The sequence below is a fragment of the Drosophila miranda genome, chromosome 2 (assembly GCF_003369915.1).
Source record: "Drosophila miranda strain MSH22 chromosome 2, D.miranda_PacBio2.1, whole genome shotgun sequence".
NCBI classification, from domain to species: domain Eukaryota; kingdom Metazoa; phylum Arthropoda; class Insecta; order Diptera; family Drosophilidae; genus Drosophila; species Drosophila miranda.
The window spans coordinates 29,977,577-30,000,000 of NC_046675.1; the positions used below are offsets into that span (position 1 = coordinate 29,977,577).

At 39.9% G+C, this 22,424-nt stretch overlaps 2 protein-coding genes across 11 annotated transcripts in view; both read right to left on the reverse strand.

The window, feature by feature from the left end:
• LOC108155751 (putative transcription factor capicua) overlaps positions 1-6,386 on the reverse strand; it is a 53,993-nt gene extending 47,607 nt beyond the window's left edge. For 3 of the 9 annotated variants that reach the window (XM_033390108.1, XM_033390106.1, XM_017286785.2), the window contains exon 1: positions 4,870-5,394. The gene's annotated coding sequence lies outside the window, so the exon portion shown is untranslated. Of the gene's footprint in view, positions 1-4,869; positions 5,396-6,331 lie in introns of those variants that run through there. The other 6 variants (XM_033390105.1, XM_033390104.1, XM_033390109.1 and 3 more) reach the window with 4 other exon arrangements.
• A 5,969-nt stretch (positions 6,387-12,355) lies between these two features.
• Positions 12,356-22,424, reverse strand: part of LOC108157488 (neuroligin-3) — a 37,672-nt gene continuing 27,603 nt past the window's right edge. The window contains exons 11-12 of one of the 2 annotated variants that reach the window (XM_017289585.2): positions 19,139-19,607; positions 12,356-12,443 (exon numbers count right to left, since the gene is read on the reverse strand). In XM_017289585.2, coding sequence (XP_017145074.1) covers positions 19,180-19,607 — 428 coding nt within the window. In that variant the 3' untranslated portion in view covers positions 12,356-12,443; positions 19,139-19,179. The remainder of the gene's footprint in view (positions 12,444-19,138; positions 19,608-22,424) is intronic. The other variant, XM_033389549.1, reaches the window with a different exon arrangement.

Genomic DNA, 22,424 nt, shown 5'->3' on the forward strand with positions numbered 1-22,424 from the left:
CAGAGGAACGGTAGCAACAGGCGGCAGGCAGCCAGCACCGGTACACCCAAAAATACCTATATTTGTATTTATTTTTCCGGTTTGTTTGTGGATTTTTTATTACAGCATAGATTTTGGGTAACAGGTTTTTTTTAAACACCATAATTTATGGCAAACATTTTGCCGGCTTATTGGAACGTGTTTTTATTTTATTTTGTATAATAAAGGATAAGATATCGCATCCCATAGAATTTCCATAGAAATTGAAAGCTAGACCTCGGTATGGAAATGGGTTGGGATAGAGAAATGAGTAATATCTGGCCATTGCTAATGAGAGACCGCAAAATGCTTACTCATCGAAAGAATGGGAGAATGGAGCGATAGGTGGAGTCCACAAAAGGAGAAAAACCAGTTCATACAATCCCCTCTACCCATTCCAGATATTATTATAAACATTCTAATACGAAACATTTCAGCAGTAGATAGAACAAAGAAAGCGAAAAAAGGAAGAAGTTTTAAAGCTCATATTCGAGAGAGTTTTCGTAAGAGACAACTTCTTGTTTCCTTCTTGAATATTCCGGTTCTTCAGGGGCCCAAGAAGAGGGAGAGAGAGACCCCAAGAGAGACCCCGAGCAGACGTTATTAATGATCCCGAAAAATGTTGACGACGGACCAGCAGGCAGCAAAACCCCATGAAAGGGGCAAAACGCATTTTTTTTCTTTGGTTTTCAGATACCAAAAAAAATGAGTGGAATACAGGTGCGGATTAAGGTCAGGCTTCAGATGACTTTGTCTGATTTTAAGGCAAATCAATTTTTGGATTTTCAAAAATTGTTAAATGAATTGGAAATTTTTTGTACAATCTTTTCTTTGGGGGAAATAATTTAATGACAATTTATGAGGGTTTACGATTACAGAAATAGTTTATGCATGTTTTGGATTATAAATAAATAATTAAATAAGGGAATTTATTGCGGTAAAAATGGCTAAAAATGGTTGATTCATTTCTACAAAAATGTATCATCACTGTATCACTGATCCAGCACTGTTTTTAGACCACTCCAACCAGAGAAATATCTATACAGACTCCGCGCCACACACAAATGTGGATATGGTGGGAGGGGGGATGCGGGATGCCCATATAAGAAGTTGTAGTACAACTCCAATGTTTATAGTATTTGTAGAATGCCGAGGGGCCAGTCTGCACGACAGCCAGGCGTACTATAAGATACAAGATACAAGAGCCAGCCAGCCAGCCAGCAGCAGCAGCAACAAAACTAACGCAACATGGTAGAAACCGGTTCAGAGCACAGCACAGCACGGCACACATATTCTGGCCCACGACTGTGCGTGTTGGTGTATTCTGGACCACGACTGTGTGGGTAAAATCAAACAACGAAGACGAAGACATAACAAAAGAGCTGCGGCTGCTGCTGCTGCTGCGAGAGAGGCTGAAGGAGGAGAGAGAGACAGGAGAAAGAGAGAAAGAGGCTACAGACAGCACAGGCTGCTCTCAAGCTATAGAAGGAGGCTACGGTAATCAAGCTCTTTGAATATTCTAGTCTCTAACATAACCCTATGCTGTAATAAGCCCTGCCAAAGAGAGAGGGTGAGAGAGCAGCAGCAGCTATGAGAGGACCAACAGCAGGAGACAGACTCAAAAGCTGAGGGCAAAAGAGAGAACTACAAAAATACCTTCGAGCAACACACATGCACACACACTAGTACACCGCCTCCTTCTTGCTTTTCATATTCTTGAACTTCAAAAAAGTAAATACAACAAAAAAACACACAGCATAAACCGTATGCACATGATTACACAAAGAGTGCAGACTAGAAGAATACCCTTTATGGCTGGGTGTGCCCAATCAGACCCTTGGCACCAATCGAATGTTACATATCTACCCACAAACACGCATCCCACTCTCCATACCCTACAACAAATGGGTAAAAACGAAGAAGAAGAAGAAACAACAACGCAATGCTGTCGGCGGCGGCAGTCAAGCTGTCAGACAGCTACTGGTGTTAAACCCCGTAGTACATAGTAGTAAAAAAAAGGCAGCGCAACAAAAACAACAACAATTACTACTACTCCACGCACACACACACACACATACACACACAAATATATATATATACTACGCTGCGTATACGCCATGTCTGGGCTCTGGGGCGCTGCGGCTGCTGCCTTCGCCTTATCGAATGTTTTTTTCTTCCTCTTTTCCATCATCGTATTTCTTCTTGCGCTTCTGCTTTTGCTGCTGCGGCTGCTGCTGCTTATTTTCAATCGCTAATGCTCACTGCTTATTACCATTATTGCTTAAATCCCAAGGAAAGCCTCTACATTTCGCTCAAGATAAAGAAATATATTATCACAAAACATTACTTTAGAGAAATCATTGAACTTTTGGACACTACTGTGTTCCCTACTGAATTCCAACTTCTTCTTTCCCTTGCTCAACTCTTCTTTTGGACTCATATTCTTGGCAGTCACTGTGTGAGAGGGCCCCAAAGACCATCCATTACAAATGCTTTTCTTTTCATTTTCATGTTTATATTCCGATCTAGGGGCTTTCTGCTTTTAATGCTCTCTACATGATCTTGTTTTTTGTGTGTCTGTTCTGGGATTTAGGCAATTCCAACTTTTTGATGGATTGTTATTGAAGTTTTTGTTGGCCTGTTTGTTGTTCTCTGGCAGCCTTTAATGGTTTTTTCTTCTGCCCCAAACAAAAGATCTACAGATCTACAGATACAGCTTGTAAGATTTGTAAAAAAAAGATGATTTGTTCAAGGTTCTTACATGGTTTTCGGGAATTATGCCCTAAGCTCAAATTAATGACAAAATTTAATGGGAATTTACAAGGTTACAAAAGGGTTGCTTGCTCGTTAACCTCGTTCGATTTCTGCCATAAATTTTCTCTCAGTGCATTGGCCTAATTGAGAAACTAGCTTCAATACCAAAATTGGCTCATTGTCCTGGCCATAAAAGGCACGCACCACACATACTCGTACAGCGTCGAAAAATCATAGAAGAAAAAACGTGCCGTGCCTCGCGTATAATGAAGTTAATAATAAAAATGAAGAGAAGAAAAAAAAAACAGCAACAGAAACATTTTGCCGCTAACGATAAACCAAATTTGTACAAATAAAATAAATTAATAAACAATCAACGTGCGAGCTTTTTTCCATTACCATTCGGGTTTGTTTTTCCAAAACGGGGGAACATGCCATACGACATCATCATAGGCCATAGAGCTGTAGGTTTTGTCTGTGTGAAGGGGGGGGGCTGGGTGATTGGGTGGGTTTTGGTTTGGTTAATTCATAGAACTGTGCTCCATTCCCGTTCTATTCTGTTCTGTAATTACCAACAACCGAGAATATTCTTGCCATTGTTAATTTATAACTATAGAAAACCGCAAAAACACACTCTGACACACCAACACCCAACTCGCACGATGATGGAATGACAATAAAATGGTTGTACACATTGTGTATAATTATTAACAAGTGGATACGTTATAGTTCTGCTTTTACATTGCCTGAGAATTTGATTTTGCAACAGCTGCGAGCAATTTCCAAGAAAGATTCTTTCAATGGGAGCGACCCTTGCAAGTATCCTACAATTACAATTACAGGGTATACGAAACACACCTTACTTGAGCACAAGCAAAAACAAAACACAAAAAGCAGAGGCGAAGAAACGGTCGTTAAGAACTCTACCATTGCTCGTATAAATGTCAATTGAGCACGCGTTCTTGTTGCTTTGCCCATAAATGGAATCTATATATAAATATATACATATATAAATATGTACATTTTGTTGCTTTTAGTGTTGTTGCCAAGTGCGTTTTTAGTAATTAGCTGATAATTATCAACAAAACAAATGCGCGCTCCACGCACATTCAAATGTGAATCAGAGAGTGAGAGAGAAAGAACCGCAGAGTAGAGCAGAGCAGAGCAGGGCAGAGCAGGGCAGAGCAGAGAGTGAGAGAGCGAGAAATTTGGGCCGGGCAGCAGCAGAACCAGAACCAGAAGCAAACGCATTGCAGCGCGCTCGTCTCATGTGTGCGATGCAGTTGGCAGCGCTAATTACACAAGTGTATGTTTCTGTGTGAGAGAGAGAGAGATGTGTGCATGTGTGTGGCAGAGAAGAATGGGGGTTAATGGGGGAGTTCGGTCGGCAACAGTGGCTTGGCTTATAGTGCAGGCGGGCAGGCAGGGGCACAGTGGGACACGCAGGCATGGCTCAAAACTCGAAATACAACAGAAGAACAACAAATTCAATGTTTAGCAAAAATTTCAGTAGCTGCTAGAATTTGAAATTCAACTTTTTTTTGCAATTTAACATATCAATGATAAAGAATGCACACACACGCACACATGTATTTTTTTTAAGGCCCATTGTTCAACTTTAGTTTTTGTATTCTCCTTTTTTTCCAGGTTTTTATGAACAATATGATGTGCAAATTATCCAACAAAATAGTATTGTTCCTAAAAGTTTTATGTAAATATAGTAGCGAAGAGAAACAGAGAGAGAAAACCAAAGCAAAAGAGAGACAGAGATAGACCGAGAAAAAGCAAAACAAGACGGGAACGAGAAAAAAACAATAGCACGCTCTCGGCTTTGGTCACACTAAACTCACAGAAAGAGAGAGAGAGAGAGCGGGAGAGCAGCACCGTGCATTGGTATGTGTGACTGTTGTGAATGGAAGACCAGCGCTGCCGCCGTCGCCGCCACTGAGGCTGCCGCTTGCCAACAACGTAAAAGAGCAAGTGTACGAGGAAGGGTGGGGAGAGTCACGGGTAAGGGAAGGGGCGAGCGCAAAATGAAATAAGAAATTTTCCAATTGGCATGGGTGCAGGGGGGCCTACAAGAATTTTAGCGCTTACCGTTTTTACTTATTGACGTAGGCGTCCCACCGTCTCCTGTGTGTGTGCGAGCGTGTGTGTGTTGGTTGATGTGTGCGTGTTTTTTGTCACTCGTTTTCTTTTCTCTGGCTCTTTCCTTTTGCTCTTTCTGCTGGCGTTGTTTTTGTTATGCAAAAGGCATAGAATATATTTTTTATTTTTGTTATATACACGATAAAATCACAAACACTCTTTACACATTATTTAACTCTCTCTCTCTCTTATGGCCGCTGCTGGTGCACATGCAATAGAAATTTAAGTATATACATTAGGTATTTGGTGGATTTACAACTTTTTTTTGTGGCAGGCAGGCCTTTGGGTCGCGTAAAACAGGGGCACACCAATGTGGACGCAACGCGACAGCACAACGACCGACCGCGTAGCAAGCACGAAACGAAACGAACCGAAAAAACACTTTGCCGTGAAAAATTTTCATTCATTGAGGAAAATTGAAATGAGCGAGGCAGAGGAGCCTTGCATGTGACTCTCTCTCTCTCTTTCAGTGCGTGTTTGTGGAGTCTCTCTCGAATAGTGCTGCCAACTCGGCAGAAAGAGGAACATTTCAAAAACTTGCAAAACATAGCTTATTATTTTAAAAAATTATTTAAATTTTTCGGGTTACACTAATTCGACTTTTTAAAATTGCACAATTTTTTAAATTAAAGCCTTTTTAGCAGGTTGGCAGCACGTTTGGTGAGCTCCACTTCGTTTCTGTTTGTCTGCATGTGTGTGTGTCTTATTTGCTGCTCTCTCTGCCTCTTTTCGCACTCGACTTCTCTCGCTCTTTCCTTCTTTCCTCACACGCGCTTTGGGTTTATTTTGTTGTTTCCTTCATTAATTCAATATTTAACCAATATTTAGTTAGTATATTCGTACTACACTTAATTAAACGTGAGTGTTTGATGCCCCAACACTATGGCACTTTTTCACTTGTTTTCACACACACACACCAAATACGCACATGCTCTGGCACTTGTTATTGTGTGTATTGTTGCTGCTGCCAGAGAGAATATCCAATTTTTTTGTGATAGCCATTAAAACACGCACCTTTTTTACTGGGTACTACCGTTCGGAACGTTCTGGCACTTGGCACAAAAATTCAAACAAGCGCGCACTCGACACGCCATTCAGATTTGGGGAAAAACCAGAATGTAACTGCTGCCTTGTGTCGGTTTTATTGGGTCTGGGGGCCTGGGCCAACATCGCGATAGCAGTCCTTTACAGAAAACCGAAAGCCCGCGCGCCACAACAAGACACAACCTGCAGCAAAAACCATAAATTACGGTACAAAAATATAACTAATCATCTGATGAAACTGCTTTTTAGCAAGACTTATGTTATATTTCTCATTTTGGGCCTGCAAGCCGTTCCTTAAAATCCGAACAGCCAGATAAAAAAAGGTTAAAAGCCGGTCCCAATAAACTCTAAATTTACTTCTATTTACTTCATTGAATTAATTTGACAACGACGCGCAGCGCAGCAACCGCTCGGTTCAAAAAATTGGAATTTGATAACACTTATCGGATTGTTGTGAAATCCGATGGACCGATGAAGAACGAGCTTTAACCCACTTAGCCCCCCTCTATTTATACAGCTCATCAGCTTGAATAAAATCGCAGCAAATAATACCATTTGTATATTCTTCTTGTAGATCCATCGCTTCTCTTTCTCGACAACCAAAATATCCACGATATATTTAACCTGAACTGCGCTAAAATTATTCAATTATTATTATTTTCGGTGGAATATTAAAATACCTCCTTGGTCTTTAATGTATTAATCGTTCAGCGTCAATGATAGGAAAGCAAATTACTTGGGCGCCAAACATAAATCGTTTGAAAGTTAGTGAGGGACAAGAATTTAATCAAATTGGAGAATTTGATAATCTAATCGGTCCCAGCTGGAAAATATTGAGTAAAATGAGGGTATGGACGGCCCAGAAAATATACCGCATGCAAGGTAAATTCAGAACGTTTGCTTAACATACCGTGCAGACCAAATTCGATGTCAGCAAAGACACAGCGAGGTGAGATTTGTGGGAGTCTTGAAATTTTTCTTCCCTGTTTTTTATGTTGTCCATACCTTTCCATGCCCGTGCGGTTCGGTAACACCAAAAATTGAGCAATTTTGCTCTCTCCTGACTCATTTTTGCGTTGCATGTATGAGTTTAAGGTTAGAATGGAGCATGGAGCAGTGTGACCGTCTGGCCCGCAGATATATACCGAAATACACCGTATATATAACGACGACGTATTTATATTCCCCGATCTTGATATGCCGTTTAATATAACTATCTAGCTAGGACCCTTAGCACTGAATACATGTTTTCATCCGATTGATGAATAAATTTTCTACAATATTGTCTAATATTACGTTCTCCCTTCGACATAGTGCCACCACATTCGACAGTAGCAACGATAATTTCATGATGTCATCGATAATTTCATCATGTATCGATAGAGGAATAGATAAGTTTATTATGTCATTGATAGTTATCGAAGAAAAATATTGAAAATTTTGAGGTATTTTTTAGACCTTTTAGATGGCAGCGCTGTTGCGCGCGGGAAATTTTAATATTTCTTATATTCCAGACAACCTAATTCCTAGGGTCCGGCAACACTTTGACATTGCGTTTCAGTGCGACTGTAGCGTATAAAAATACCAATTTGCGCGCATTTTTTAATAATTTGAATTTAAATTAAACTGATTTCAATTGAATTAAGCTCTTTTCGGATAAATGAGATAAATTAAGACCCACCCGAATACCAAAAAAGTATTGGCAGCTAAAACAATTCCGAAAAATGTCCAACACTCACAAGCAGATTCATTCCACACCCCTCTCTGTTCCGTGGAGGAAAAAAAACTGCAAACATTCATCAAATTTGCGCTGGAACTTTAGGAATATGAAAACCGCGCTATGTGACCCCCGTGCACCTGCTGCCACAAAGCGACATAAATTACGCATACGTCGTGTTAGCCGTGGGAAAATATATAAATGTTTCCGCCCACCACCCACCCGCACACCAGCAGAAAGAACACCAACAATTTGTTGTACCTTCTGTTGCTGTTGCTATTATTGCCATAACTTTAGACTTTTATGAGCAGCCAGGACTCAAGGAATGCCCCGAACCAGCACTCTGTGCTCCACTCTTCCGATCATCATCTTGCAACATTTTACACTCGAAGTTTAATGAGGCGCGAAGTGCAAGTCGCGTAAATGAGGCAAAAGGTCTTGAAAGTCCTCGGCGTCCTCGTCGTCGTCGTACATTAGATCCAATTAATTAATCGATGGGTGGCTGGGATTTGCCCTTGAGAGAGGGAGAAAGTACTTTCTCTGAAAGATTATTATTATTATTATTATTAAAATCTCCTGCAAGATCCACAAAGAATAAAAATATATCATAAAAATTATGCAAATAATAAAAGAAAACAGATTTTTCACAGAGTTTTTCCAGAGGGGGTATGAGGGGGTGTGTGTGTGTGGTTTTTTGATATTTAAAATAATAATCATAATTTGCTACACCTGTCGTCAAGTTTTTATGTTCGCAGTGACTGGCTGGGCATAAAAAGTAATTTGTAAAATTTCCACCTATAAAACATTTATAATAAAAAACCACAGCAGCAAGTGTCAAACGAAGACACCCTCTAACACGTAACCCCCCGCCCCCCTTTTGCAACTTTCTCGCAACCCATTTCCCCAACTTCCCCCTCCCCCTCCCCCTCCCCCTCTGTCATCTCTTGGACCAACACATTTTTCGCATTTAGTTTGTAATAAAAAAAAAACGCAAACACAAACATTAAAAACGAATATTCACTTGAAACCAACATTAGGGCAAGTTGTGGGTTAAAGGGGGATGTTAAAGGGGCAGGGGGGTGGAGAGTTTGGAGTTTTTCCTCTGGTAATGTGATAGAAAACTTTTCCGCTTATTAGTTGGCATTTTTTTTTAATTTCTGGTCAACAAATAAAATAGAATTCAAGAGGAAGGCAGGCGGATGTCCTCGCAGGCTAATTGAGGGTTCCAAATGGCAGGTCTTTCAACCACAACTGTGCAGTGGAGAGTAGAAAAACAAATTAATTTAATTTGTGGAAAAAAATCAATTAATAAAAGGAAAAATAGTGAAAAATAGTGATAAAGTTCTGTACTCAACATTGAGTGCTCATCAAAATAGTTTAACCAATTTGAAGTGAGTTTAATTTTAAATTAATTAATGCCTGTTGGTGCTGTTGCCACAGCGCGTGTTGCACACGAATACACTGGCAGAAAACACGTACTTTGTATGCTTACAAACACATTTTAAATAATGAAATTTGTGCATAAAACTTTCGCTTTGGCAAAAGCCAACAAACAACAGGAACAACATGAAAGGAAGAGACCCCCTTAGAGGGTCGAGACTGGTAGATACCCTAGAAGATTGGGACTTAAGTTTGCCAGAGTTCAACCAAAGACTTGTCTTGGATGTTGCATGAGGCAGCAACCGCGGCAGCACGCCTTCGTCTGGGCAGCTGAGTCGGGCGATGGTCCCAAGAACCACTCCATAACCATCATACCCCTTTGTTCATGGCCTGGCACTTACAACAAGTAAAACAGGTCTGTTGCATGCAACACACATCAAGCAAAGGCAAACAAAGGCCAGAGGTCTGGGGTCAGCGGTCAGGGGTTCTGGTCCAGGACTCTGGATCCACAAAAGAGTTACAAAATGACCGGCGGGCACTTTGCTTTTTTAGCTTTCTTTTTTCCGCTCTATTTTTGTAAATTCTTTTTATTCTTCATTTTTTCTGGAGAGTTAATTGGAATAGTTTTGCGCCAAATATAAACAAGCTTCAAGTGCAGATAGTTAGGTGGTGGGGGGAGGGCGGAGGTGCGCTTAAGGGTTGGTTAGGCGTGGTCGCTGGTGCGTGGTGGCTCGAGGAATTTTTTGATGCTGTAATAGAAATTAATTTCGCACAGAACCTTGAATTTTTTGAACCAAAAACTTAACAAAACTCAATACAACTTTCTTCTCTCTCTCTCTTTTGCACTCTTTCTGGCATATGGTGGGGGGTTTGAGCCATAAAATTTGATTTAATAACCACTGCCTGCTGGTCTCCGCTTGCTACCATAAAAATGTCAGCCATTAAAATGGCCCCCAAAAGCAAAACAACAACAACAAAAATATTCACATAAACGAAAAGCATTTAAAATGAAATGAATCCTACAGGATCGGGTTCGGTTTCGGTTTCGGGTCTCCGACGGGGTCTTAAGGTCTTTATTAGCCGTTTCGGCAGGCATGGCATTTCCCAAAGTTCATAAGTTGTCCATAGAAAATGGACTTTTCTTATGGAAATTCGTTTAATGGCAAGGCTTTGCCAGGCTCTTGGGAGTCTCTTTTCGGGTCATTCATATTATATATTTAAGCGTAGGATTCGGGCTTATAATCGATTCTAACACCTAATGCATGACAGAGCACCATTCAATGATGTGATCCGATTTGATCCATTTTTATTCATTATTGTTATACCCAGAAATGTCCTATAAAACCATAGCATTTAATATTCACCAAACTCTGAATTTATCAAAATTTTTAAAATTTAATTCCACAATTTACGGATAATTGTAAATTAAATTAAATTAAATATAATATCACTATTTCAATTAAATACAAAATTATTTCCTGAGGTTGAGCCTTTTCCATAGCCATATTTCTGCTGCCAAATATTCATTTCATTTGTTTTTATTTTCCTTTTGCCAACCATAAAAAACATCCCTTTTTTAGTTATTTATTTAATTATTTTTATTGTTTTTAGTTTTTATATTTTCGTTTATATTTCCTTTGGTTTATTTGTTGTTGTTTTTCGCTTTTTCCACATTAATTGTTTTCACTTAATTTAATTAGTTGTATTTATTATAAACTAGACGATTATAAATTTGCACTTAAATATACAAATGTCATAATTTTGTTGGCGACGCTTTTTACTTGAATATTTTTACAAATCAAATGGAAGATATTTCAGTGGAAATAATATACATAGTATACATAATATTTGGGTAATGTGAGTGTTAAACTGAGTCTAGAAATCGGCAGTTTCTGTTAGGTTGTTTACAAGGAAATTGCTGAAGAGTAAAATAATTGAAAACTATTGTGCTTAGGCCTTTTGAATTTGATGGCCATAATTATATCAATTCTGTGGAATATATTCATCAAATTAATAGGGTTTTTGTTTTTCCATTAATTTCTTTTCTGTTTGCTTTGCTTTTGGGTTTTTTCCTTCTGTACACAATCAAAAAAAAAACGCCATTTTCCTTTTGCCAGAGCTTTAATTAAAATAATTAACTATGTTTTTGTTTTCAATTATTAATTTCTTTTGTTTTTGCCTGTAATCTATTTTGAGCTTTTTTAGTGTTTATTTTGTGTGTTTTTTCTTTTTATTTTTTATGTTTTTTACTTGAAGTAAATAATACCACATTTTATTTGAATTTTTACTAGAATATTTACACAGCAGGAAATAAAATTCTCTTAAACAGCTGTTAAACGATAGGTTTTTCACAGATGATAACAAATGATAACCAAAATTGATGAAAATTCGAGTGGATTCACATGTGAATGGCACAATTTAGCGATCAAAAAGTCAGTTTTTAATACTTTTCGAAACACGTTGCTCTAGAATGTCACCGAAGTAAACAAGGAGAGAATTTGTGTGAATGGCAAAACACTTCATCGGTGAAAAACCTACCGTATAACAGCAGCTCTATCAACAAATGTTTAATAATTCATTGTTTTTCCATTCAAAAAACGATTTCTTTTGTGCTACACTTATCTAACAAATTGTATTTTATAGCTTGATTATATTCCTATATATATAGTATATATATATATGTGTCACAACAGATCTAGTGAGTAACTAAACACGGATTAACTATATTTACAGATTCCCTTAGTCTCTAACTTTTAGCTACAGCATTTTCTTGATTTCCTTTGGGGTTGAGAGGGGGGTTTTCCCATGATTTGTTTTAAGTTTTTTTTTGCTTAGCCTACGACTAAACAGAGATTAGGTGCAGTCTAGTAGTTTTTCTTTTGTTTTTTCTTGTTTTTTTTTTTCCATTCAATCGGAAAAGTTCTTCTCATCGGAGAAGCGCACATGATGCTGCTGCTTGAGACGCGGTCCAGCTCCTCTGCCGCCATGCGGTTTGACAATACCGCTACCATTTCCGTTTCCCCTGCCGCTGCCAGTGGCGTTTCCGGTCGGCAGTGTCGGCGACATGGTTGCCGATGTGGTCGTGGATGTGGGCGAGGACGAGTTGGTCCACTGTTCGTCGCAGGAACAATAGCCCCTGGCCACGTCGCCGCCCTCCAAAGCCAAAGCGTGCATCTCCCGCTTGAAGCGCAACTTCTTTAGCTGCTGCTGCTGCTGCTGACGTTGCTTGTGGTCAGTGGATGCAGCTGAGGATGGTACTAGTACTAGTGTCGGTATCCCATTGAGTTGGCTGTCATCTGGGGCAAGGGCCTGCTGCTGGGGCGGCACCTGCTTTGGTTCATAGAACTCCTCGGGCGTTTCCGCGCGCATGGTTTCTATGGAGCTGCAAAGAGCAAAAACAAGCCCATTATAAAATCATGTTTTTGCAACCAATTAATGTGTAGCAAGCAGGCAAACAAACAAACAAACCAATATATCATGGTAATATATAATGACGTGGTTAAGCATATGGAAATTATCCGCCATAAATATTCATGAGTTATGCGATATTTGAGAGGCGTGCGAGAAATATTAATTGCCCTTCTCTAATTACAAATGATACATGGGGTGGGGTGGGGGAAAAGAGATACATGGACCCAGTGGAATCGGGCGATCCATGGAGATCTATGAACCATCCACAAATCCTTCCACTTTCATGCCCCCCAAGCTGCTCCTTCTAGCCGTTGCACTCCAGTTGCATCCATCATATCTCCAGTCATACGATGCACACGAGTATCTGTTCTATCGGAGAATTTAGCTCCATTTGGCTGGATGCTGATGCTGTTTTCTACCTCTGTTCTCATGGCCATACACTTCATTGCGCTCTGGGCATTGGCATTTTCCACTTTTCACATTTTCCAGTTTAAAATTCAACGGAGAATCTTCTACGGCGCAGCAGCAGCTGCATGCCATGTTTATTCTTCTGCCGCTGCTTCTTCATTTGCTTTTACTTCTTCTTTACTTTCTGCTTTTTCTATTTCTTTTTTTCTACTACTTTGGTCCTCCCTCTCTTCGCCTACTTCTGCTTCCCATCCTCCCATAGTCTCCTTTTTCTTCCTCCCTTTTTTTCTTCCTCCTTCTTCAAATGCTGTTTGTGTTTTTGCTACCCTTTAGTCGCAAAGAAACAGAGGGTATATTCGACACTTTAAGGCTTAGGAATAAACAGAATTCTTGTTTTAATATTATGAGAACTCTCAGAGAAAAATGGCATAGTAAAAAGAAGCACAATTATATTTAAAAACAATTTTTAATAATAAAACACTTTAAAAGAAATATAATTTATTAAATTATATAAGAAATATATTTAATTTATATACAAGATATTTTCTTTTAATAATAAAACGTTTTAAAATAAATATAATTTATTAAATTTTATAAGAAATATATTTAATTTAAATATAAGATAGTTTTAGATCAAATATTTTTAAATAATTATGAAAATGTAAGTGAAAATATATATATAATTTATTAAATTTATGGATATATATTTATTTTGTAATTTAATTTTATTTTTAGTATATATTTATTATTTTATTTTTATTTTATTTAATAATGAAATGTAATTTTTTAGTTAATTAATTATTTAAAATGAAATTTATATAGATCAAATATTTGTATATTTTTGGTAAAACGTAAGTGAAAACACTATAAAATTATTTAATCAAAATATAAAAGAGTTATAATAAATAAATATAAAATATTTAAATTAAAAATTAAACATATTTAGATAAAATATTTTCATATTAATGGTCAAATTTAAGTGGAAACACTTTAAATTTTACTACTTTCACTTCCGATGCAAATATATTGGTATATATTTTTTAAAATTTAAGTGTATCTTTTCGATGCTCAGGTCTTTTTCTTTTTTGAAACCCTTAAAAGGTATTCCATAAAGTAATCCCTAAAAACAAGCACAACATTTGCACTAGAGATTACAGATGTACCATTAAATTGGCGAAATAAGAGGTATCTCAAGTTCTAAACTTTTCTTCTTGGGGGTACTTTCTTTTCTACATTTTTGTTAAGTTTTTTCTTGCCCTCCTGTGCGTGCCGGTGCCCCGGCCCGTGCCCATTTTTCTGTGCAGTACAGTAAACTCGGGTTGGGCGAGAATTTATGCAAAGAAAGCGAAAAGTGCAAAGTAAAGTGCAGTTTGCGAAAAATGCGCGGCTGCCTTTTGTTTTGCCAGGCTGCTGGCTCTTTGGTGGGCAGCAGGAGGGGCAGTAGTGGCAGCAGTGGCAGCGGGGGGCTGGTCGGGCTTAACGGCAATAGTGGTTGGTGAGAAATAAGGGTTACGGCGCAGGGGGGGGGGGGGATGCTACCACAGTTGAGCGCACAATTTGGCGCAGATTGTTGACTGGGGAGCACAGGCTGTGGCGCAGAGGAGTGGGTGGGTGGCTGGATGGGTGGCATGAGTGGTGTGGCAACAATGTAGGTGGTCGTCAGTGTGCTTAGACTTGACTTGGAAGAGAGATACCAAAAACTACTACCAGAAGTAGCAGTGGCATGAAAATGAGTGAACTGAGTAATGCGCGTAATGCAAATCGCGGGCTACAATGTGTGCAAGGGTTCTTCTCCCTTCTCCCCCTCTTTTTCACAGTTGACTAGCACAACTAGGGGCAGGGGGGGAGTGGGAATGATAGAGAGAGTAGAGAGCCAGTGGTAGAGACCATCATTAACGTATTACGCGGATGTTTGTGCAGCCACTTTGCATATCTTTCGAGGCAGCTCGAAAGGGGGAAAGCTATGCTCAAGAAATAATAAACATTAGTCAAGTGTTGAAACATTTTTCGCCCAGGTTCATAAGCTCATTATCATGCCCCCAGTGACAGAGTGGGAGTGGCAGTGGAATTCACTGGACCAGAAGGAATGAGTATTCAACAAAGGAGGACCTTGATATCACATTTCGTTGGCATTAGGACTCGCGTTTTGATTGATATTTCTATAGAATACTAGCATGAATGTGCGAATGGATTTCAGGATCAGGTTTGAATCTTGATCCGTAAAAACCATTTGACAGATGCTTGAATTTGAGCGCAATCAGCACTTTCGGATGAGCGTAATATTCAATATATGGCTAAATATTTGATTTCAGATCAAAGCATACTGGATTATGTTTACATTTATACAAGAAAATACCAAAATATCGATAAAGAAGTGGTGGGTAGTAGTAAAAAGGTGAACAATACTTTACAATATATTTTGATATTTTCAGTTTGGTAGAAACTCAACCACAGAACCATGAACCAAAGATTAAACGATTATTTATGGTTTTTATTTATTTTATATTGATATTTCTATAGAATAACATGCACAAATTTCCAAAACAAAATTCTACCACACAACTCGTCTAATGTCTAACATCTAATCCCTTATCCACTTCACTCGGGGGCTGCTGTGTGGGCGGCATGCAACTTGAAAACTTTTGCGCTAATTACACAACACATTTAGCCCACAAGGATGTGGATGTGGGTGTGTGGCATATCACACAAAATTGCATAAAGTTCTCGCCGCATTCTCTGGAAACTTGTCAGGGGATGACGGGAAAATTTCCCTGTTTGCGAAATATTGTAATTCCCCAAACTAATCAAAATCGATGGTAGGGCTGGAAGGCAGGCAGGCAGGCGGAAACCGGAGAGCAAGCAGCATTTAATATATAATTTCCTTTGGAAATTTACACTCGATTTATGTGTTGACTCAATTGATTAGTGATACGACTATTTCCTAGTCGTGCGTACAACAAACAGCTAAATTTGCAATTATTAATGTTTGCTACCCAGAAATTAATTGGAAATTCTTGCCAAAAATTTCACCATTTCTCCAGCAGTTTCTGTGATTCTCTGCTTCCAGATTTGGTTTAATCCTCAAATTATGTTGGTTTGAATCATTAAACTTTAAGTTTCTGTTTGGTTTTGGTTTTGCTTTTGGTTTGGTTTTGCAATCAAAGAAAAAGCCTGTGTTCTCAGGCAGAACTCCCCCCAACCCCAGGCACAACTTTGCTGAATTCCACGCCAACTACCTCTTCGAGTCTCAAGAACAACCTTTTGATCATAATTTAAGCAACTACCCAAAATATTCAACAACCGAGCAAATAAAATGAGAATGGTTTTGGCTTTTGGGTGTACGAATGTATGGATACCCTTCCAGATTCCAAGGATTTCTTTAAAAATATGTAATCGTTTAACAATTAATAATTCCACAAAATATGAGAACTATTTCTACTTTTGAAAGCCTATAAGCTCTGTAAAAATTTCACTATAACTGGCGGCTAAAAACATATCACAAAAAATGGGTTTTTGTCCGAAAAAGATCTTGTGGACCCCTTAAGTATGCTATTTTCCTGTATGTTCTCTATGCCCTTAGTATTTCTGCTACTTTCGTTCTAGCACCTGATGAAAAACCATAATACCCACTGATTAAAAGGGCATACGAGATATAAAGAGAAACTTAAACAACTGTTGGGGACCCCAAAAGGAAGTAGAGTGGCTAAAGGAGCGAAATACGAGAGAGAGAGAGAGGAAAGAGAAAAAGAATGTAAAATTAATGTTTATTGCGCTTTTAACACATATACACTTCGACACGCCCCCTCGTCGTTGCCCTTTTTGACGGGTGCCCGAGAGTGTGGGTGTAAATTTACATAAAAGTTGCCATTTGCCGTTGGCCCCCTTTCACTTTAGCTGGCAAGGAAAATTGCATTTTCCACGAGCGCCCAGCAACGCGTACAGAGCACAGCACAGAGCACAGAGCACAGAGCACAGAAATGTTAATCAGCTAAAAGTTAAGGAAGCTGCGGCAAAGGTGGAGAAAACAAACACCCCTACCCACACCCACACCCACACCCTGTAGGTAGAAAGAAATGCAAATTTAATTGTATGCCACGTGAAATACTGACCCCTGATCCACACACACACACACAAACATAAGAATACATACGAGTATATGTATGTACATACGATATGTAAATGGAAACAGGGGCATCCAGAAGTGGCAGAAAAAGTGGACACCAGATAAAAATGTTCTTAGCGAAAGTGGGATTCATGTAGGTGGATCTTTTTGGTGGTGGCTTAGGGGTTTGAGCTGGTTTAAAAAAATTAAATTAGGCATTCATTTGCCATTCAGTCTGGTAGGATTTTCAATAGAAGATCTCTGTAGTTGGTGTTTTTTTTTTTTAATCATTTTTCCAAAGTCCCTGAGTAAAGCCTCCGAAATGTTGACATATTTTTGCAGAATTGTCTACAAATATTATCGCATATTTTTAATTACTATTTCCTGTATTAATTTGCTATAGCGGAATATTTATTTATTCCTATTAATGTTCAGATTATTATTCTTATTATTTATCCTATTAATATTTCATTCCTTTACTTAAGGACATATACCAAAGGAAAGATATGGAACTTTTTGATAGACATATCCCCGCTCAAAATATATTTGAATTTTTATTTTAAATAAAATAATTTAAATCGTCTAGGATTTTTTATTTTAAATTTTTTTTTATAAAAGCTAAAAATTCGAGTTATTTCTGAGTTTTATATTAAAAATCAGAAACTTATTTTTGGTATAAAAATTATATTTTTTAGTACCTCTGCTTATAATTATCTTTATTCTTATAACAATAAAATTGCTTGTGCATAGATTTATAGTTTTCTGCTGCCTGTGCCATGCTTTTCTTTTACGATTACTATTCCTTAAATGCTGAACGAACTTCGAACTATATTTTGCAGCAGAGTTTTGGTTAGTGGCAATAAAACTCAGAAACCTGTTGAGATTTTATGATCCATAATTTACCAAATAACTGTTTAATTAATGCTGCTCCGTTTTGCTCCTGCTCCTGCCGTAGGCTATTGTTGTACTTCCTTTTTGGCTGTTGTTGTACCACCTTCTTTTGGCCAACTCTACAAAAACTGGTAGTTAATGAAATTTGCACTATTTTTTTTGTGTGTGTTTTGGCCACCTTGCAGTTTTAATTTGTGTTTGAGCTCAAATTACGAGTACGCGGTACAATAAATAAGTTTTTGGGCTTCTCGGGTTTCCAGGTTGCATGCCGCAAATTACCTTGCACCTTGCCAAGCCAGGCCACCCGGGTTACGGTCTGGTCTGTTGACTTTCGCATTTTGTTCATGTTTTTTTTCCAACCCACTGACTGGCGACATTTCTGTGCCACCTTGGCCCACCAGAGCCCATGAGCAGCAGCACGTGCTCTTTCCTTTTATTTTTACTTTATTTATGCATTATTTTTAAAGAAAGAGGGAGCACATATCTGGCTGCTGAATGTTTGACATGCCGTTTGTTATTTTTTGATCAGAGACCCCTGTGTGTGTGTGGCGTGTACCTCTCTTTTTTTTTGTCGGGATGCCTCTAAAAGGGTTTCCATATGTTTGCCATTTTGTGCTCTTCCTCATCCCTAACGGGGGACCTTAAATTGGTAGTCGTTTTGAGTTTTGTGTCATTTTTCTTTAGGCAAAAGTATATATCAGAAATATCTCCGACATATCTGCCCCAATTTGTGGTGATGTCGAAGCTCACATTTGCCGACTACTTAACACTGGCCCTGAAGACGCTGGAGCCGCCCTGCGACTGGGAGGATATTGTGGAGTTTGTCCTAATCACATTGGATTGCACGTGGCGACAGAAGTATTTCACCAATCAATTGAAAAAGGCCCTCGATGTGGGGCTGCGTTTTGGCATTATACGCGAAATGAATAATAAATATTATCTGTATGAATATGCCAAGGTCAATGCGTGTGGGCACATTACATACAAGTTTACCCAGAATCCCTTGAGTCCTGAATACAGACAAATGAAAGAGCAGGAGGAGCAGAAGAAGGTGGCTAAGGCTAAACGCCCAAAGAAGAAGCAGGTCAAGAGCACCCACAAAAAGAGGAAAGCAACTAAGAAGAAATGCAGGAAATGAAGAAAAATAGAGTACCTCTGATGCACCTTTCGATATTCAAATAAAATTGTAGTGTATTTTGATACTTTATCTTCCCATCTCCCCCCCCCCCCACACTTATTTCCCTTGCCCTGTTACGAGTACTTACCCCTCTGATGACTATAAGTCCAACTCAAAGACCGATACCTATCAGACGCGCATCTCATCGATGGCCGCCTGTGGCACTTGCTGCTGCTGTTGCTGCTGTCCGCCCAAACCCTGGCCGGAGGAGGAGGTCATGACAATGCCCTCGCCACCATGTTGATGCACCAGGTGCACACCCGAATGATTGTGCGTGTGGGTATGGTGGCCCTTTGAGGAGCTGGGCGCACTGCTTACCCCACTGCTGCTACTGCCACCGGAGGGGGTTTGATCCAGCAGCACACCGACCCCGGCCACGCCCATGGCCGAGTTATTGCTGCTGCTGTTGGTGGTCGTTGATGAGGCAGTGCGTAGCGGTGGGCGTGGTCCGCGTATATGATGCGACGGCATTCCGGTCAGAACATTTCCATTTGCCTGATGTTTGCCCGATTGCTGTTGTTGCTGCTGCTGCTGCTGTTGTTGATATTGCTGTAGTTCTGCGAGTAACAGACAGGGGAGAGAGAGAGAGGAAGAGAGCGATGTAAGCTACTTATGTACTATGTACGTTTATACGTTATGCATATGTTGGCATATTATCAAGCAAATGTTTATTGAAAGGCAGTAGTAGTAGTAGGAGAGAAGCAGAGGAGTCGGGTCTGCAGCAGCCCCAACAAAAGTCAATTTGTAAACAACAATGTCAACCATTAAACACACATTCTCCTTCTATCATCGTCATTGGCATCGAGGCATCGGCATCGGCATCGGCATCGAGGCATCATTCTCATGTAGACAGCATCGGCGCCAGAATGCGAGTCATCAGAGTTGGTTGCACTTTTTGTTCCATTGAATTGGCCATGTACGTATGTACATACGTACTATATGTCTATGTACATAGGTTTCCCCAGAACACAGAAGCCAGTTCTTCAGTTAACACTGCCAATACTGAGAGAAAAAGCGTGCTAGATTGTAAATGAGTCGCTCGCGCTGCTCCTAAATAGCAAACAGCCCGCTCTCTGCTCTCTATCTCTGCCGTGCAAGTTCAGGCATGTCCACGGTGAAGAGACAGAGAAAGCTAAATTACTGCTGCAATTTATAAAGGTTTCGGGAGTCGACTGAGACAGATCCGAAAGCCGAAAACCGACAGCCGACAGATCGTCGACGATGCAGGCAGAATGCAAAGCAGAAGCCGCCCGCTCTCTCTAGCAGCGCTGCTCGCTATCTCTCTCTCTAGCAGCGCTGCTCGCTCAGCAGCGGTTTGCCTGGAAGGGGAGAATGAAGGAATATAAAAACGAAGACTGCGCTGCCCAAGTGATCGTTGAAACTGATTACCGATTAACACTTAGAGTAAATTCGTCTAAGTATTCACGAAGGGCTCTAGTTCAAAGTTTATTTCATTCCTGTTGCTCTTTTCTCTCAGTGCTGTCATCCCCCCACCTCTTTGTCTGTGTTGATTTTTAGCTTTGGATGTTGTTCAACTTGTCGCCTCGCCTCGATTCGCATTGCAAAAGTGCAAAATGTGCAGAGCCATTGACGCGTCTAATATTTCGATGTTCTACCCCACTCTCCCATTGCCGTTCCTTCTTTTACGATGTGTTTCTCGATAGAACTAATTTGTTTGCCTTTCGCTTTGGCTTTCTATAGACACAATGCAGTTTTATTGGTGAGTTGGCAGAAAAAACGGGCAGGCAGGCAGACAGAGAGAGAGGGAGACAGGGATCGAGTGAAATGAAAACGTGAGGAGTGTGTGTGCTGTAATAAAAACTGAAGAACAGTGGAATAAAATCTTAATACTTGATGGGATTGTTGAGTGCTCATAGAAGTTCATTCAGGGAAGAGTTTAATAACTTTTTTCGCACGTAAAAAGAGACCGAAGGGTGTACGATTTCGGATGAGAATTTCTCACGCAGCTGAGATTTATTTCCGGACTAAAAATATAACCTCTTAAGAGTTTAAGTAGCTTTTTCCTGTGACAAATCTTTATAAAATTAAACGAAAATTTTCATTAGTCATTCAAGGACCCTCCCAAACTCCTAAGCCATAATCCCTGCTCCCAAAAACCGACTTTCACTAATTAGAGGAAATACTTTCCAAGGAGAGAGAGGGCTGGGCTTTTGGTGCCCTTTTGGTTTTTATGTTTATGGCTTGGACTTTACCCCCGGGCGGGGCATTTGGTGCGCAAGTCAAGTGGCCAAAAGCCTGGACTACGACTACGAGACTATGCCTAAGAGAGCATTCAAAGTGAAATGTACCGGATTATGGTGCTTTCTTTGGGGCTTTTGGCTAGTCCGTCGAGTGGCGGAGTCGTCAGAGATCAAAGCAGAGAGCCCCACCATAAGTCCCAGCATCATTTCAGCAGGGAAAACGAAAGAGGCGAAAAGTGCGTTATGCAATTTCCCCAAGGAGTTGTTTGCGGAACGAACGGCGGCCCATCATTTATGAATATAAAATTAACAAAACACTGCGTATGCGTAATTCGCCCCCCCGGCCACATGTGGGCCTGGAGCTTCGTGCCTCTTGCTGTGTGTGTGTGGTATGCAATAAATTTTCAATTTCCATAGTTCAGGGCGAGTCCCGAACGCAAATCTAATTTATACGCACACACATCACTTATACGCACTGTATTGCAATTACAATGCAAATGCTGCAACAAATGCGTATAATGCCCCATCGAAAATACTATTACAATCAACCCATCCTCCCCGCCATGCCGCGAAATAATGCAGTTGGGAAAATGTTGTTCCGAAAAATGCTGTTCCGCTCAAACGGATGTTGATTAGTATGAAATGACAAGACCGGAAATGCCTGCACCAAACCCCCAGCCCAACTAAAGCGGGCAAAAGTGTAAAGCAGAAATGCCAGCCGCATGAAAACTCACTTAAAAGCACATGAACAGCGAGGGGGGGGGGGTCAAGGGGATGGCCTGTCAGTGGAGTGCAACCACTCAGCCATGCTGTGGATATTGTGGCCCCAAACTAAGTGGACACACAAGTGCAGCCAATTGTCCTGTCGACGTGGGGTCCCCTAGGACGTGGGAGCCTACCCACCCCTCGTTTTTTTGCATTAATGAGCCTCGTAGAGGAATTTATTGCTGAATTTTTGCCATTTCCTTCGTGACAGTTGGTGGAATTATTAAAAAAAAATTATACACCATACTTATTAGCGCATGTTATAGCGGGGCAAATGAGCGGTAGAGAGTGGTTAACCCCCCTGGGATTTACGGTCAAGAGATAGTGAAGGATGCACTTAATGACTCTGCAATTAAAATGAAGAACGGTGCAACGTGCTCTCCCCCATATGGGGGATTAAGTGATTTA